Source organism: Schistocerca piceifrons, chromosome 2 (assembly GCF_021461385.2).
Source record: "Schistocerca piceifrons isolate TAMUIC-IGC-003096 chromosome 2, iqSchPice1.1, whole genome shotgun sequence".
In the NCBI taxonomy this organism is placed as follows: Eukaryota; Metazoa; Arthropoda; class Insecta; order Orthoptera; family Acrididae; genus Schistocerca; species Schistocerca piceifrons.
The window spans coordinates 678386106-678403512 of NC_060139.1; the positions used below are offsets into that span (position 1 = coordinate 678386106).

Sequence of the window (17407 nt, forward strand, 5' to 3'; positions counted from 1 at the left end):
CTTAACATTTACGTCTCAGTACAACCTACCCTTTAACATCCCTACAAGCATTTCACACATTTTCTGACCACATATATCCTCTCCGATAAGGATGCCAGACTAATGAGCAGTACACAAGAATCGGTCGAATAAACGTTATGTAAGCCACTTCCTTCATAGATCAACTGCATTTCCTTCAGATTCTCCTAATGAATATCAGTCTTGCATCGGCTTTTCCTACTACAGAATTTGGTTTATTTGGTCATTCTACTTACGTTGCCTAGGTATTTTTTAGTAGTTACTATTTCCAGTGATTTTCACCAATAGTATACTGAAAAAGTAGTGAATTTCCTCTCCTGTTTATTCACATTACGATACATTTATTTACAACTTCATGTATTTTGCTACTGTCTTGTGGCATTGCCGCCTTCCTGTAGACAACAGTTTCTCCTGTGAACAGCCACAGAGTCTCCAATGTTATCCAGTAGAAAATTTATGTAAGTTCAGGCGTACTTCAAGGAAGTGCGATAACTCCTTGAACTACCCCTGTAATTACCTTTACATCCGTCGATTTCATCCTGTTGTCATCCGACAACGTGTTGTTCTGTTAAAAATTTCTAAATGCAGTCACAAATCTGCTAGCCAAACAACAGCGCGGAACTGTATCAAATATCTTCTGGGAGTCAAAGAAAACATATTCAAGCTGGGCGCCTTTGTCTGTGGTACTATGAATCTCGTGGACAAACAGAGCTAGCCGAGTTTCATAAGATACTGCAGCATACCGGGTCAGTAGTGCGCACTTTCAAACAGATCATACTTGCCAGACTGCATTGAGATAGCGGAAACAAATATCCAACGCCGCTTTTCCACCGAGGCGGAGTAAACACCCTAAACATTGGTAGATGACCCATCTACTAATGTGAGCGGTTGCCCATCGCTGCATTTTTACCCTTATGTGCACCTTTTAATTTTAAGCAAGACGCCAATGAAATTGTCGGTGAATAAAAGAAAGACAAAATACATGAAGTGATGTATATGTATTTAAATAGCCGGAATCAAGGCGGTTTTGATGGAAGTGAAACAATATTTTCGAAACACGTTTGATTTATTCACAGTAGATCACATTATTTCGAACGGTGGCTCAACACAGGATACATCGCTACAAAAATACACTCCTGGAAATGGAAAAAAGAACACATTGACACCGGTGTGTCAGACCCACCATACTTGCTCCGGACACTGCGAGAGGGCTGTACAAGCAATGATCACACGCACGGCACAGCGGACACACCAGGAACCGCGGTGTCGGCCGTCGAATGGCGCTAGCTGCGCAGCATTTGTGCACCGCCGCCGTCAGTGTCAGCCAGTTTGCCGTGGCATACGGAGCTCCATCGCAGTCTTTAACACTGGTAGCACGCCGCGACAGCGTGGACGTGAACCGTATGTGCAGTTGACGGACTTTGAGCGAGGGCGTATAGTGGGCATGCGGGAGGCCGGGTGGACGTACCGCCGAATTGCTCAACACGTGGGGCGTGAGGTCTCCACAGTACATCGATGTTGTCGCCAGTGGTCGGCGGAAGGTGCACGTGCCCGTCGACCTAGGACCGGACCGCAGCGACGCACGGATGCACGCCAAGACCGTAGGATCCTACGCAGTGCCGTAGGGGACCGCACCGCCACTTCCCAGCAAATTAGGGACACTGTTGCTCCTGGGGTATCGGCGAGGACCATTCGCAACCGTCTCCATGAAGCTGGGCTACGGTCCCGCACACCGTTAGGCCGTCTTCCGCTCACGCCCCAACATCGTGCAGCCCGCCTCCAGTGGTGTCGCGACAGGCGTGAATGGAGGGACGAATGGAGACGTGTCGTCTTCAGCGATGAGAGTCACTTCTGCCTTGGTGCCAATGATGGTCGTATGCGTGTTTGGCGCCGTGCAGGTGAGCGCCACAATCAGGACTGCATACGACCGAGGCACACAGGGCCAACACCCGCCATCATGGTGTGGGGAGCGATCTCCTACACTGGCCGTACACCACTGGTGATCGTCGAGGGGACACTGAATAGTGCACGGTACATCCAAACCGTCATCGAACCCATCGTTCTACCATTCCTAGACCGGTAAGGGAACTTGCTGTTCCAACAGGACAATGCACGTCCGCATGTATTCCGTGCCACCCAACGTGCTCTAGAAGGTGTAAGTCAACTACCCTGGCCAGCAAGATCTCCGGATCTGTCCCCCATTGAGCATGTTTGGGACTGGATGAAGCGTCGTCTCACGCAGTCTGCACGTCCAGCACGAACGCTGGTCCAGCTGAGGCGCCAGGTGGAAATGGTATGGCAAGCCGTTCCACAGGACTACATCCAGCATCTCTACGATCGTCTCCATGGGAGAATAGCAGCCTGCATTGCTGCGAAAGGTGGATATACACTGTACTAGTGCCGACATTGTGCATGCTCTGTTGCCTGTGTCTATGTGCCTGTGGTTCTGTCAGTGTGATCATGTGATGTATCTGACCCCAGGAATGTGTCAATAAAGTTTCCCCTTCCTGGGACAATGAATTCACGGTGTTCTTATTTCAATTTCCAGGAGTGTGTAAAATGAAATAGATAAGGTCTTGCGATATCGAGAAACAGCTGGGATAGGTTCGCTATTGTCATAGCAAGAACAGTGTAAATAAGCCATATGTCTAGCAGTGCCCCAGAGCAGTTTGCAGGCAAATTATGTACGCGAATTTAAAACGTTGTGTTTTGCACAACAAAAGTTTGCTAATATCTCAACCATTGAATAAGAGCACTCAGATCTCTAACTCACTGTCAGTTTAAAAGTTAAAACATTAACTCCCGAAAAATGCCTTACTCGGCACACATCCACGTGCGGCAATTCGCCTCCTAAACAATTATACCGGATCGGTGTCCATCAGAAAAAGAGCATGGAAAACCCTTTCCATGCTCTCAGCTCAGCGAGTCACGTGACCCACTATTGTAGTCAAAAGTCCGTCTGCGGCCAACCGCAATTGGTCAGTCATTTACGCTTAACATTTTTAAAAATAACCACAGAAAATTATCTAACCCAAATATTTAGATGTTCATTCATTTCATTCATAATAGTTACAAAATTCACTTTCTCATTTTTTTAAGCTGTCACGTCACCAGAATCGACGCACACTAGTCAAGACTTACTTTATTTTCTCCTGCCGTTTCCACAGTGCGCTATTCAAATGTCTTATTTTTTAAAACCAGTTTCCAACTCTTCATACAATAAACATACAATCAAATCTTATCACAATCATCAATGCAGAACCTTAATTGTTTCTCAGTCTTGACAGATAGCACTAGCATTTTATGTACTTTGTTTATAACAAACTTAATTTATTCTGTTGTGAATATGCTTATTAGTTTCCGAGTCTCATGCATTCCCGGTTGTGATTTTGAAAGCATTGGCAACATAATGTGTTGGTACTTATATTTCTAAATCCGTTTCCTCCCCTCATCTCGGAAAATTCTCGGCAGAATTCCACTCAGTACACAAGCTCAGCACAGGACACAATGCCGTAGCTGTGGTCTCTGTGTTATTACGCGACACTTCCTCCTGTTATCTTGCAATTTCTGTTGTGGACTCCGTGTTGATTTTCACCCTCGAAAACCATCACGATACACGAGTGTAAAACAGTTTCATAATTACACACGACATGTTATTGATATCGACCTATAATTAGTACATCTGCTGGACTACCTTTCTTGAAATTGGGACTAACCTGCTCTTTCTTCCAGACGCTAGATGCCCTTCGTTGCTCCAGCGACCTGTGATTAACTACAGTTTGGGGGCAAATCTTTTTGCGTAGTCTCTATAGAATCTCACAGTTAGCTTCAGATGCCATTCCACACTTGGCACTTATAGCTGATTTTTTTGTTCTGTAACTATTTATCTCAACATCTACCATTTCGATGTTTGTGTGATGAAAGGAGGAACTACTACATTAATAGGTATGAAAGGAGAGTTCACGGTCAAAGTGTGTCACTGATGACATCATCGATGACGTCATCCAAGACGTCATCGATGAGTCATGGCTTTCTCACACCCTCCACCCGTCCGACAAAGACCAACTGCACTATGCATGAAATGACGGGAAATCAAGTTTTGGCGGGAAATAGAAAAAATAGCCCAATTGCGCTAGTTTGTTTCCTATGAATAGAGGGTTGTTGCCCTAAGTATAAATTGGCAGCAAATTCAAAATGGAGCTGGTGACTAGGGATATTTGCCCTGGCTGTGTGACACCACAATCCGAGACTGGGGATAAGAGCATCCTCCTAACTATGATGTCAAAAGCCAATAATGCTTACCTGGAATGCAAGATGGCTATAGAACATGGCGATCGGTGCAGCTGTATGACATCCAGCTCAGATTCAAATGGCTGTTTATGACCATGTAGAATTCCGGCATACTGGCCCAAAGCTGTAATACTGGCCCTGCCTCTATGACGTCACAGTCCAGCTCAAACCTGTTAGTCTATTTTTATAACGGTGTAGAATTGAGGTATACTGTCCTAGACTTGAAATACTGGCTCAGTCCTGCTATGAGCTACCGTTCACTCAGATGTATGATCACTGCTTCTCCTAACTCTAGGTTTGGATCTCTCCACTTGTGTCTTTATTTAAAGAAACACCAGTGAGGGAAGAGGAAAGGCTCTCTGCCCCCCCCCCCCCCCCATACCAACACCACCGTCACCCCTCCTTCCCACCATCCCCAAGCGATCATGTTGCCTCGCTATCCAGCCACTCTGTGGCATGCAGGGATCAAGGCTACTGTCCTGCCACTGCCAGGCAACAGCCCTAACTGAACCTGAATGACAGGATTCAAATTGAAAACCCACTTACCTCAAGTTTAAAGTGATAGGATGTCTGCTGCCCGTCAAACTGTAAATTGCTTGTCCTAACTTTAAAAATAAATAGTCCACCAATGCAACCTGTACGATTGTCAAATACTCGTCAATGCCATACATGGTTGGTGGGAAAGGAATAGGAGAGGTAATCACTTGCATCTTTATTTGAACACTACTGCCCCCATACCACGCCATGCTGACCATCGGTTACCTCGGAGATGCCGGCTCACATCAACTCTGCCACACTTCCCTGTGCAGGCTGTGCTGTGCTGGGCATGGCTGGGTCACCTGCTGTGCCGGGAACGTACTCTCTTGTTGACAGACCGCGTGTAACTCAGCTCCAGTATTGCTCGGAGTGCACAACATGACATCACACACCTCCTGTATTTCCCACTACAGAGAGGCTGCTTGCACCTGCAGTAGGTGTACCGTGTACTGGCCAGGACCAGGGCGATTATCCACTAAGGCAATGTGTCGACATCACAGTCTGCATGCTCCCTGCCATACTCCTAAGATGGGCTTTTACACTAAATACAGTATAATTGTAGAACAAGATTGCATCTGTTGCTTTAGAGGAATGTGATCAAACGGTTCTGACATTCCGTAGCTGGAGTAATACACTAGGTCTCTGCACGCTGCTGCCACTGCCACTTCACCAGTGCTGCAGCAAGCCTCTAACCACAGAGCGATGGAGGAAACTGCCACAAACCAAGTGTAACTGTACACTGCGCATTTCATATTTGCAGCTGACTGTTAGATGCTCCAGTAGACCACGTGGTCTTGTGTGTATCCATTTGCTTTCACCTCCCCAGTATGTTTCTGGAGCAGCAGGTGCCTGATCGTACAGTGAGGAATGCAACCAACATCACACACCTTTTGCCTGATACAGGCCATATGCCCCACCACAATTGGTGTGCACTATAGTTGTAATAGAAAATCCATTTCCACATAATACAGTTCACATCCACCTAACAAGACTCTCTTGTACAAAGCTCCATACACAATGAATGCAAACTTTAAGGGGATAAAACTACCACTTTGTACATCAAATACAACATTGATTCAGTTTGACACAAACTATTTACAAGTTTCTGGAGGGGTACTTTATTCCTATATTGCTTGTGTAACATTTGTGATGGTGCTACAACAACGTCCCAATGTGATCAAAAATAAAATGTCAGGGAAATTTGAGAAAGCAAACATTGCTTGTTTCCTTCAAATTATATTGAGCAAAGGGGAGCGCATTCAATATAGCGTTCGCCTGTAAAATTTTAAAAACCAGAACGTAGAATTGATCATAATAATGTCTTCTATACTATTTCCTCTATAGCACACAACAGCACCCCACATCACATCAGCTAGAAAGAGATCAAAACAGCTTTTAGGGTGTGTGTACGTGCTTTCTTTTTGTGAGATGTTATTGAGAATCATTAGATATTAAATGACACAATCAACAGCTGCACTCAAGTAATGCTACCTTACATTTGCCACAATTACAAATTGACCAATAACATCAACACAGGAAGCAACAACACAGCACAACACAAACTTTCTTTGCTCATCCAGCACACATCCAAGCCAAGTCACCCAACTGTGTGCTTAAATCAATTAAAATTTTACCAGAAGACCTGAATTTCACTTCATACCACTACAATTTCATCTGGACTATACATAAATTTTATGATTCTAACAGGATGTCTATGATTTATTTCAGTACCTTTGTGTCGTGCACTCTAAAATTGGAAGTACTAGCATCTTCCTTTATGGAACATGTCACTACCAATATGCATGTGCATGTGTTTGTTGTAGAATACAATAGGGAAGGATCAAAATTCAGCACAAATAATTGCAATGTTCAACTCTCAAGTGTTGATAGTGTTGCTGGATTGCAGTGTGTAAGAATCATACAAGCACAGTGAAAACTTACATCAATAACTAGAATACCAGCATTGAGAGATTCACATTTTACAGAAGGACTTAACTAAAGTATCAAGAATGGCCTGAGGATCATTTGTTCCATGGAATCATCAGGGATTCTGAAGAAACTGAAGTGTCAGACTTTTTGAGGGAGACATAAACTATCCTGAGAAAGCCTGCTTACAAAGTTTCACAACCAGTTTTAAATGATGACTGGGAATGTACCACAATCCCCTAAGTATCACTTCTGTAGGGAGTATGAGGACAAGATTAGATTAATTACAGTAAGTATGGAGGCACTTAAACAATCATTCTTACCATGCTCCATAAGTGAAAGGAATGGGAAAAAAACAGTAACTGGTATGACAGAATGAACCCTTTGCCATAACTTAACACTGGTTTGTTGAGTACAGATGTATATGTAGAACTTGGTTCATGTATTACTGTAGTAGCATTTTCCAAATTTTTGCCACTTAATCTAACTCCAGAATTCTCACAGATGTACTTCAAGCAACCTTTTGATCGTTTTAGAATGTAATCTTCACTATTTCTAAGATTCATTCTTTCATTGTGAAATGAAATGCCCACAAAACACAGTAAACTTCATAGTGTTCAAATTTCTGTCACACTGATTATAAAATAATCTCCCAGTACATGTCATCTAATTACTTTAAAACATTTACCAATTTCAGGTACCAACGTGCGAAGAAGTTTTGCTGATCCACCAAGATGGAGGGTAAACCTTATTCCAGCCGAGCAGAACGCTGGTGGTGACAGCCGTAGATTTCTTGTAGATCTGAACAAACCTGCTTCAAGAAGAAAAATGAGTGATGGTAATAACATTATGGATATAGCTGAAGAGGACCGTGAAAATAAGGATGAGCCAGCAAAGACTCCTGGAATGCTCTCCAAAAGTGACCTATCTCGTGTGAAAGTGTCTGTGCATGACATTCAGCTGAGTACAAATTTCGGAGATGAGCAAACTTCGTCACCTTCACCAGCTCCTTTCCAGTCTCTGCAGCTACATACATTTAACACAAACACTCAGGTTCAAAATGAACATTCCATTCCTTCTTCTCAAGGACACAATAACATGCAAGTTTTACATCCATCCATTAACAATTTGAGTTTCAGTGTGAACAGAGATCAGACTACAACACTGCCAACAAGGTGAGTCTACTAATTTCTAATGCAGCCTAGTTGAAAACACACACACACACACACACACACACACACACACACACACACACACACACACACACACACACACAGAGAGAGAGAGAGAGAGAGAGAGAGAGAGAGAGGGGGGGGGATATGTTCACAGTTAGGACATATTCCAGAAGACTGCATTCATGAAATAGCATCTTAGAGTGCCTCAGGTAATGTGGAGCATTGACTGGAATTAATGGCACACTAGTCCATTACCTTCCTTGTTAGCAAAAACTGTGGGAATGTGTTATGTCATTTGCAACTCGCAGTTATTGTCTGTGGTGTTGGTGCAATGTCTTTAAAAGAGACAGAAAAGATTATCATTGCAATAGAGTGCATCTAAGAAGTGCCTATTACTACCATACCATCATGATTCAGAAAAAGACATATGGCATATTATGAACTCCTCCAGTATTTCATTATCAATAAAGCAAAAGTGATTTATTTTACAACATTCATGGATAATGCACACACATTTAGTTTACTATGTGACCTCCAAAAGTTTGCATATGGATGCCAAGAGACTTGATAGAAGCAAATAGTCAGTTTCAATTGTCTATAATATAAATTGCCTACACTACCACTGACATAACGTGATGCTCTCAAGTGTTTTGATCAAGTTCTTTTGTATGAAAAAGTTGCTGGTGTGTAAGCAAAAGGATCAGTTTGAGGACATAAGGGATATACTGATTCAGTTTTTCTAACAAGGTACAGCAGGGTCAGCACAGGGAGGTAAGTACGTACAGTATAAGACGAAATCTACCTCCAGGTGAAAATGTTTTGACATAATGTTTCAGTCTCCTTTCTTTGCTGGCAAATTGTAAAAAAAAAAATCCAAACTCATTAATACAGAATTATGCAACAACAAAAACGTAAAAAATATGGCCCAGAATCGAAGGCAATAATACAAGCTTTGAAAGAAGCTAAAGCAGGATTAGGTACTTCATACTTTTTGGAGTACGCTAGCCGGTGTGGTCGAGCGGTTCTAGGCGCTTGAGTCTGGAACCACGCTGCTTCTACGGTCGCAGGTTTGAATCCTGCCTCGGGCATGGAGGTGTGTGGTGTCTTTAGGTTATTTAGGTTTAAGTAGTTCTAAGTTCTAGGGGACTGATGACCTCAGAAGTTAAGTCCCATAGTGCTCAGAGCCATTTGAACCATTTTTTTTGGAGTACGGTATCTAGATGGCTGATGTGTGGTTGTGAAATTTCATAGAATCTGTGGTGCATATGAGCAACAAACCATAAAAAACTACCACCAGAGTTAACAGAATTATTAAAAGACAATCTGTAGCAGATCCTGGAAAGACTGCACAACAAATGATTATTAATGATCTGAAAAAGCATTACAAAACAGAAGTTCTTGTTTCTACAGCAAAACACCATCATTCTGATCATAGCCTGACAGATTTTTTTTTATTTTTGGGGGGGGGGGGGGGGGGAGGACCCTAGTTCAAAACAGGAGGAAGAGAATGAATTAAACAGCAGTTTATGTTGTTAGAGGGTATCGTTTATACACAGTATTAAAGATTTGATTTGTCAGAATGCTGTGAATTTTTATAGTTTACTTTGTAACACAAGGTGTATTGTTTTTAAAATCATTATTTTGTCATAAAAGTATGGTATATTGTTATTGTTTAAAGGGTGGTCAATAGGTTGACCCTGCACTCTCTCTCTCTCTCCCCAAATTTTCCATAGTACATAAATACATATTTAATCATAAATTAGGGAAATCCAGTATCGCTTTCTTTTCTTTAAGTCTCAAGGATTAACTGGTAACAACACTTATGGAAGTACCAAACTTGAGCCTACATTTCGTAATTAAATCTTGCATTTATGAGGTGGTCTGCCCATCCTAACAATTAAGTATAACACTTTACAAATTTGGTGCTCCACACATTGTAATACATAAATGTCAAGTGTGCCATTTTAAAGAGAAAATCATGCAGTTTGCTGCTTGTTATATTCTAGTGCACAAAAAAAAACTTTTTCTCATGTGTGTTACGTAATTATGAGATTAGACTTATTAAGCATTGTATCAGCTAATCACTAGGGGTAAGACAGATACTGCCTACAGGAAAATTAAAGAGACCTTTGGAGAAAAGAGAACCACTTGTATGAATATCAAGAGCTCAGATGGAAGCCCAGTTCTAAGCATAGAAGGGAAAGCAGAAAGGTGTAAGGAGTATATAGAGGGTCTATACAAGGGTGATGTACTTGAGGACAATATTATGGAAATGGAAGAGGATGTAGATGAAGATGAAACGGGAGATACGATACTGCGTGAAGAGTTTGACAGAGCACTGAAAGACCTGAGTCGAAACAAGGCCCCGGGAGTAGACAACATTCCATTAGGACTATTGACGGCCTTGGGAGAGCCAGTCCTGACAAAACTCTACCATCTGGTGAGCAAGATATATGAGACAGGCAAAATACCCTCAGACTTCAAGAAGAATATAATAATTCCAATCCCAAAGAAAGCAGGTGTTGACAAATGTGAAAATTACCGAACTATCAGTTTAACAAGTCACAGCTGCAAAATACTAACGTGAATTCTTTACAGACTTGTAGAAGCCCACCTTGGGGAAGATCAGTTTGGATTCTGTAGAAATGTTGGAACACGTGAGGCAATACTGACCCTACGACTTATCTTAGAAGAAAGATTAAGGAAAGGCAAACCTACATTTCTAGCATTTGTAGACTTAGAGAAAGCTTTTGACAATGTTGACTGGAATACTCCCTTTCAAATTCTGAAGGTGGCAGGGGTAAAATACAGGGAGGGAAAGGCTATTTACAATTTGTACAGAAACCAGATGGCAGTTATAAGAGTTGAGGGACATGAAAGGGAAGCAGTGGTTGGGAAGGGAGTGAGACAGGGTTGTAGCCTATCCCCGATGTTATTCAATCTGTATATTGAGGAAGCAGTAAAGGAAATGAAAGAAAAATTCGGAGTAGGAATTAAAATCCATGGAGAAGAAATAAAGACTTTGACATTCGCTGATTACATTGTAATTCTGTCAGAGACATCAAAGGACTTGGAAATGCAGTTGAACGGAATGGACAGTGTCTTGAAAGGAGGATATAAGATGAACATCAACAAAAGCAAAACAAGGATAATGGAATGTAGTCGAATTAAGTCGGGTGATGCTGAGGGAATTAGATTATGAAATGAGACACTTAAAGCAGAAAGGGGAGCAAAATAACTGATGATGGTCGAAGTAGGGAGGGTATAAAATGTAGACTGGTAATGGCAAGGAAAGCGTTTCTGAAGAAGAGAAATTTGTTAACATCGAATATAGATTTAAGTGTCAGGAAGTCATTTCTGAAAGTATTTGTATGGAGTGTAGCCATGTATGGAAGTGAAACAGGGACGATAAATAGTTTTGACAAGAAGAGAATAGCAGCTTTCGAAATGTGGTGCTACAGAAGAATGTTGAAGATTAGGTGGGTAGATCATGTAACTAATGAGGAGGTATTGAATAGGATTGTGGAGAAGAGAAGTTTATGGCACAACTTGACTAGAAGAAGGGATCGGTTGGTAGGACATGTTCTGAGGCATCAATGGATCACAATTTTGGCATTGGAGGGCAGCGTGGAGGGTAAAAATCATAGAGGGAGACCAAGAGATGAATACACTAAGCAGATTCAGAAGGATGTAGGCTGCAGTAGGTACTGGGAGATGAAGGAGCTTGCACAGGACAGAGTAACATGGAGAGCTGCATCAAACCAGTCTCAGGACTGAAGACCACAACAAACATACAAATCAGCTAAATGATGCTTACCTCTTTTGCTGACAAATACTGAAGCTTTTACTAAAGCTCAAAATAACTTTTCTGCTATTTTTGCTATTATATCTCCCTAAAGTAGACATCTGTGACTATACAATAAGGCTATGACATCCTGTCAGAAATTAGTCACCTTGGATAATCCAAAAAGTATTTAAAAGTTATTTTTAAATACTTTTTGTATACCTGGCAGTATACTACACATGCTGGATAAATGAAGAATAAAAATGTCAAACATTCTATGCCATTTTTTACAAACGTTGTTTTTCAATTTTATTGTGTTCTTAGTACCCTGCTGCATGTCCATAGCCTTTTTGTAAATGTCAAATCACAGAGAAAGTGTCTCACTTATTAGTAAATGCCACACTGTCTTTTTGCCAAGCACTGATCATTTCCGATGTTCCAAGTGCATCCTCGAGGTTGATTCCATTTATTTGATGTATGGTTCATGTGGTAAGCTTCTGTCTATATCAATAAAACAATTTTGTAACGGAAAGAGATAATTTGGGCTGCAAAAATAGAAAAAAGGCTGGGAATCGTCCCTGAAGTAACAACTCACAATAAGAACATAGACAGTTATAAGTTCAGTGACTGTGATGAGTATTTTTGTCATGTCTTCTGACTGGTTTGATGTGGCACACCATAAATTCCGTTCCTATGCCAAAGTTTCCATCTCAGAGTAGCAAATACAAATTATATCCTCAATTATTTGCTGGATTCATTCCAATCTCTGTCTTTGCCTACATTTTTTTTACCCTCTACAGCTCCCTCTAGTACAATGAAAGTTATTCCCTTATGTTTTAACGTATGTCCTGTCATCTTGTCCCTTCTCCTGGTTAGTGTTTTCTATATATTCCTTTCCTTGGCATTTCTGTGGAGAACCTCCTCATTCCTTACCTTATCAGTCCACTTAATTTTCAACATTCATTTTAGCACCACATGTCAAATGCTTTGATTCTCTTCTGTTCCAGTTTCCTCACAGTTCATGTTTCACTATCAGAAGCCCAATGTTTGATACTAGTATGCATCTCTTGACCAGGAATGCTCTTTTTGCCAGTGCATTCTGGTTTTTATATCCTCCTTGCTCCATTCATCATGAGTTATTTTGCTGCCTAGATAGCATCTACATGGTGATCCAAAATTCTGATGTTCAGTTCACACTGTTGTAATTTCTGCTACTTCTCATTATTTTCATCTTCCCTTGGTTTACTGTCAACCCATATCCTGTGCTTATTAGAATGTTCATTGCACTTGGCAGATCCTGTAATTCTTCTTCTGTTCATTACATTCAGCAGATCATTTAATTCTTCTTCACTATCACTGAGGACAGCAATGTCATCAGTAAATCTTATCACTGACATCCCTTCACCTTGACTTTTAATCCCACTTTTGAACCTTTCTTTTATTTCTGTCATTGCTTGTTCCATGCATAGCTTAAACAGTAGAGGCAGAAGTCTACATCCATGTCCTACACTCTTTTTATTCTGAGCACTTCATTCTTGGTTATCCACTATCACTGTTCCCTCTTGATACTTGTACGTATTGTATATCAGCTGTCTTTCCCTATAGCTTATCCCTCTTTTCCTCAGCATTTGAAACATCTTCTGTCATTTTACAATGTTGGACACTTTTTCCAGGTCAAAAAATCCTATGAACATGTATTAATTTTTCTCCAGCCTTGCTTCCATTATCAACCACAACATTAGAACTACTGGTGGCTTTACCTTTCCTAAAGCCAAACTGATTGCCATCTAACAGCTCTTCAATTTTCTTTTTTATTCTTCTGTATATTATTCTTGTTGGCAGCTTGAATGCATGAGCTGTTAAGCTGCATTTGTGATTATTCTCATACTTGCCAGTTCTTGCCAGTCTGAGGGTATATTTCCAGCCTCACATGTTCTGCACACCAACGTGAATAGTTGTTTTGTCGCCATGTACCCCAATGGTTTAGAAATTTTCTATGAAGTGATATGTATACCTTCTGACTTACTTGATATTAAGTTGTCCAAAGCTCTTTTAAATTTTAATTCTAATACTGGATCCCCTATTTCTTCCCTGTCGACTTCTGTTTCTTCTTCTGTCACATCATCAGACAAATCCTCCCCCTCATAGAGGCCATCAGTGTAGTCTTTCTCCCTATTCTCTCTCTCTCCACTGCAGTAGAATTCCCATTTCACTCTTAATGTTATTGCCAATGCTTTTAATTTCACCAAAACTTGTTTTGATTTTTTTTGGGCTGGGTCATTCCTCCCAACAATCATTACTTTTTTAATTTCTTCACATTTTCATGCACCCATTTCACCTTAGCTTCCCTGCACTTCCTTTTTATTTCATTCCATAGTGACTTGTATTTCTGTATTCCTGAATTTCCATGAACATTTCTGTACTTCCTTCTTCCATCAATTAAATGAAGTATTTCTTCTGTAACCCATGGTTTCTTCCCATTTACCCCTTTTAGAGCTGTCCAGTCCTGTTCAACTGAACTGCCAACTGGGCTATTCATTATTGCAGTATCTATAGCCTCAGAGAACATCAAGTGTATCTCCTCATTCTTTAGTACTTCTGTATCCGATGACTTTTCACAGCGATTCTTCTTGACTATTCTCTTAAACTTCAGCCTATTCTGCATCATTACTAAATTGTTATCTGTGTCTTATCTGCTTCTGGGTACACATTACAATTCAGTATCTGATTTCAGAATCACTGCCTGACCATGATGTAATCTAACTGCAATCTTGCTGCATCTAGCCTTTTCCAAGTATACAGTGTCCTCTTGTTATTCTTATACAGTGTATTCACAGTTACTAGCTGAAATTCATTGTAGAACTCAGCTAGCCTTTCTCCTCTCTCATTCCTACTACCAAGCCCATTTTCTCCCATAATTATTTCTTCTACTCTTTATCCTACAGCTGTGTTCCAGTCCCCCATGACTATTAGATTCTCATTTCCCTCCTTGTCCTGTATTTTACCCTTTTAATATCTTCATATATTTTCTCTGTCTCTTCATCTTCTGCTTGCAATATCAGCATATATACCTGAATTTTTATTGTGAGTATTGTTTTGTTCTCAATTCTGATGAGAACAAACCTGTCACTGAACTGTTCACTGTAATTCAATCTCTGTCATATCTTCCTATTCATAATGAATCCTACTACTATTATATCATTTTCTGCTGCTTTTGATATTACCCTGTACTTCTCTGATAAGAAATCCTTGTCCTCTTTCTATTTCACTTTACTGACCCTCACTACATCTAGATTGAACCTTTGCAATCCCCCTTTGCAGATTTTCTAGCTTCTGTGCCACCTTCAAACTTCTGATGTTTCATGCCCCATTTCATAGAACACTAGCCTTTCATTGGTTATTCAATCTTTTTGTTTCATGGTCATCTCCTCCTTGCAGTCCCCTCATTGAGATCCAAATGAGAGACTAGTCTGGAATCTTTTGTCAGTGGAGAGATCATCATTACACTTTTTTCAGTTACAGGCCACTGGAGATACACATCATATGGCTTTAATGCAGTAGTTTCCATTGTCTTCTGCATCCTCATGCCACTTATTGTTGCTGATTTTTCTTCCTTTTAGGGGCAATTTCTCACACCTCTGTCTGTTCAACCACCCTTTTCGACAAGGCCATTGCAGAACAAGGTTGACTTCTTAGGCTGGAAGTCTTTGGTTGCCATTGCTGATGATTTTTATTCAAAATTTAAGCAGTGGTGACGTTCACATGTGAAATCCAGGACATTATGGTTACTAGTCAAAGATGCTGCCCCAAGACTGCAAGTTAAGGATTCAATAAATTGATTTTCACATGCTAAAAGCCATTGGGGTCATTCCAGGTTGAGTAAAGAGTACTGGAGCCTAAATTTCAAAGCTGTCAGTAAACTGCCCTTTGACTCATGTTTCCTACAAATTTCAAATGTGAGTTTTTAAGAGAGATTTTACACATGTCCTTTCACAGACCTCATATGGACACATGCAGATTATGCGACATGTTTAATTTGAGGTGTAAGGGATACCTTACCTACAGCCAAAGTTGAACAGGTGATTCTTCAAAAAAATTACAAATGTTCTTTGGATTTAATGGGCATTTGTGCATTTGAGTCAAAACTCACCAGTTGCAAAACTACTACTGCTTCTATTGATGTGCACCAAATATTACATTTGCTATCATTAAGACATTGCAAAGTCTATTATAGCAGCCAGCTAAATTGTTTCAATTTGGGTATTCTTGTCAGTAATAAAAATACTGTTTTTATATGAATGTGGGCCGTAAGTCTTGCTGCAAGAAATAGCTCAGAGGTTGCTTCATGATTAGTTAAAGTCTTCAGTTTGGGGCCACTTACAGGAAAGAAACCTGTTGTCTGGTCAAACAGCTGTGCTGTCCAAAATAAAAATAGTGATTGTGTTTCTATTAATGGCTCTGGCAAGCATCGGATGGTTTGATGAGCTGACACACAAGTTGTTTATGAATGTGTAAGCTGTTTGAGCCGCAAAAGATTTTGTAATTAGAAGGAAACAAAAAAAGTTAAGCAAGGCCTTTGTTCCTCAAGATTTATTCAAGTTTGTTGAATCAGCTAAACCTGTAACCTCATACTGTTCCAGTACATACAGCTGATTTCTTTCATTTTAAAGATGCTGTTAGGACACAGTTGTCAGTGCAGGTGTGTGTGTGTGTGTGTGTGTGTGTGTGTGTGTGTGTGTGTGTGTGTGTGTGTGTGTGTGTATGTGTGTTTTTGAGAGAGAGAGACTGTGGGTGGGGGAAGGGAATTGTGGTCCACCATTCTAAAATTTGTAATTTTTGTTGAACTGAGTCAGTGAGTGAGAAGATATCTCAATTTCACATGAGACATGCATAACTGTTTTTATCCCAAAAGATTGGCAGTTATTCACTTGATATCTTGTGTGGTCAAATTTTTAACTTCGCAGTTTGAAATTAAATCCTCATATCTTTAAATTCAGCAAGAATCCAACATAATGATCGACAAATAGGCAAATAAAGCTAGAAAATATTTGCAAAAGATATTTTTGTCCATGTGCAGATGTACTCTCAAAGAGGCAGAAAATAAACTTTAAAAATGCATGTTATGATGCACGTCAGTAACCATTATGTTCTGAAGTGCCAAATGTTATGTTCTCACTGCTAATGATAAATGGGTGGAAAGTGGCCAAAGTATCTGTCACTATAGGAATCTGGATAGGCAAGCAAAAGATTAGTTGACACAAGTGTGCTTTAAATAAATATAATTTACTCAACTTGTGCTAAAGAACTGCTACATTGTTGACAACTTGTGACAGACGCAGCTCGCTATAAGCAGAGGCCCAACATCGGCTTGTGTCTAAGTACCCTAAATGTTTGCCAGTGGAGCTAACTATCAAGAAATCAGTGTAATGTTCAGCACTAGCAAGTAACACAGAAGTAATCTCATACTGGAAGACTTGTGTTTATGTGCCCACTGCTTATAACACCACCCCCGCAGTCTTCATTGGTCAATGATCTGGATATTTTTCATTGGTGGCAATGTCTGAAGTGCTGCTCATGGCACCTGGAGGAACCTTTGAGGTACCGGCTCTGGCAGTATTGATAAACTACGATACTACACTTCTCCTCCCCTTTTCCTTCTACCCTAAACGTCCTCACA

At 40.6% G+C, this 17407-nt stretch overlaps 1 protein-coding gene across 1 annotated transcript in view; it reads left to right on the forward strand.

Annotated features, from left to right (window-relative positions):
- The window catches only part of LOC124776492 (cyclin-dependent kinase-like 5), a 349628-nt gene that overhangs the window by 252727 nt on the left and 79494 nt on the right, over positions 1-17407 (forward strand). Inside the window, exon 7 of the mRNA XM_047251507.1 lies at positions 7469-7946. Within this exon, the coding sequence (XP_047107463.1) occupies positions 7469-7946 (478 nt within the window). The remainder of the gene's footprint in view (positions 1-7468; positions 7947-17407) is intronic.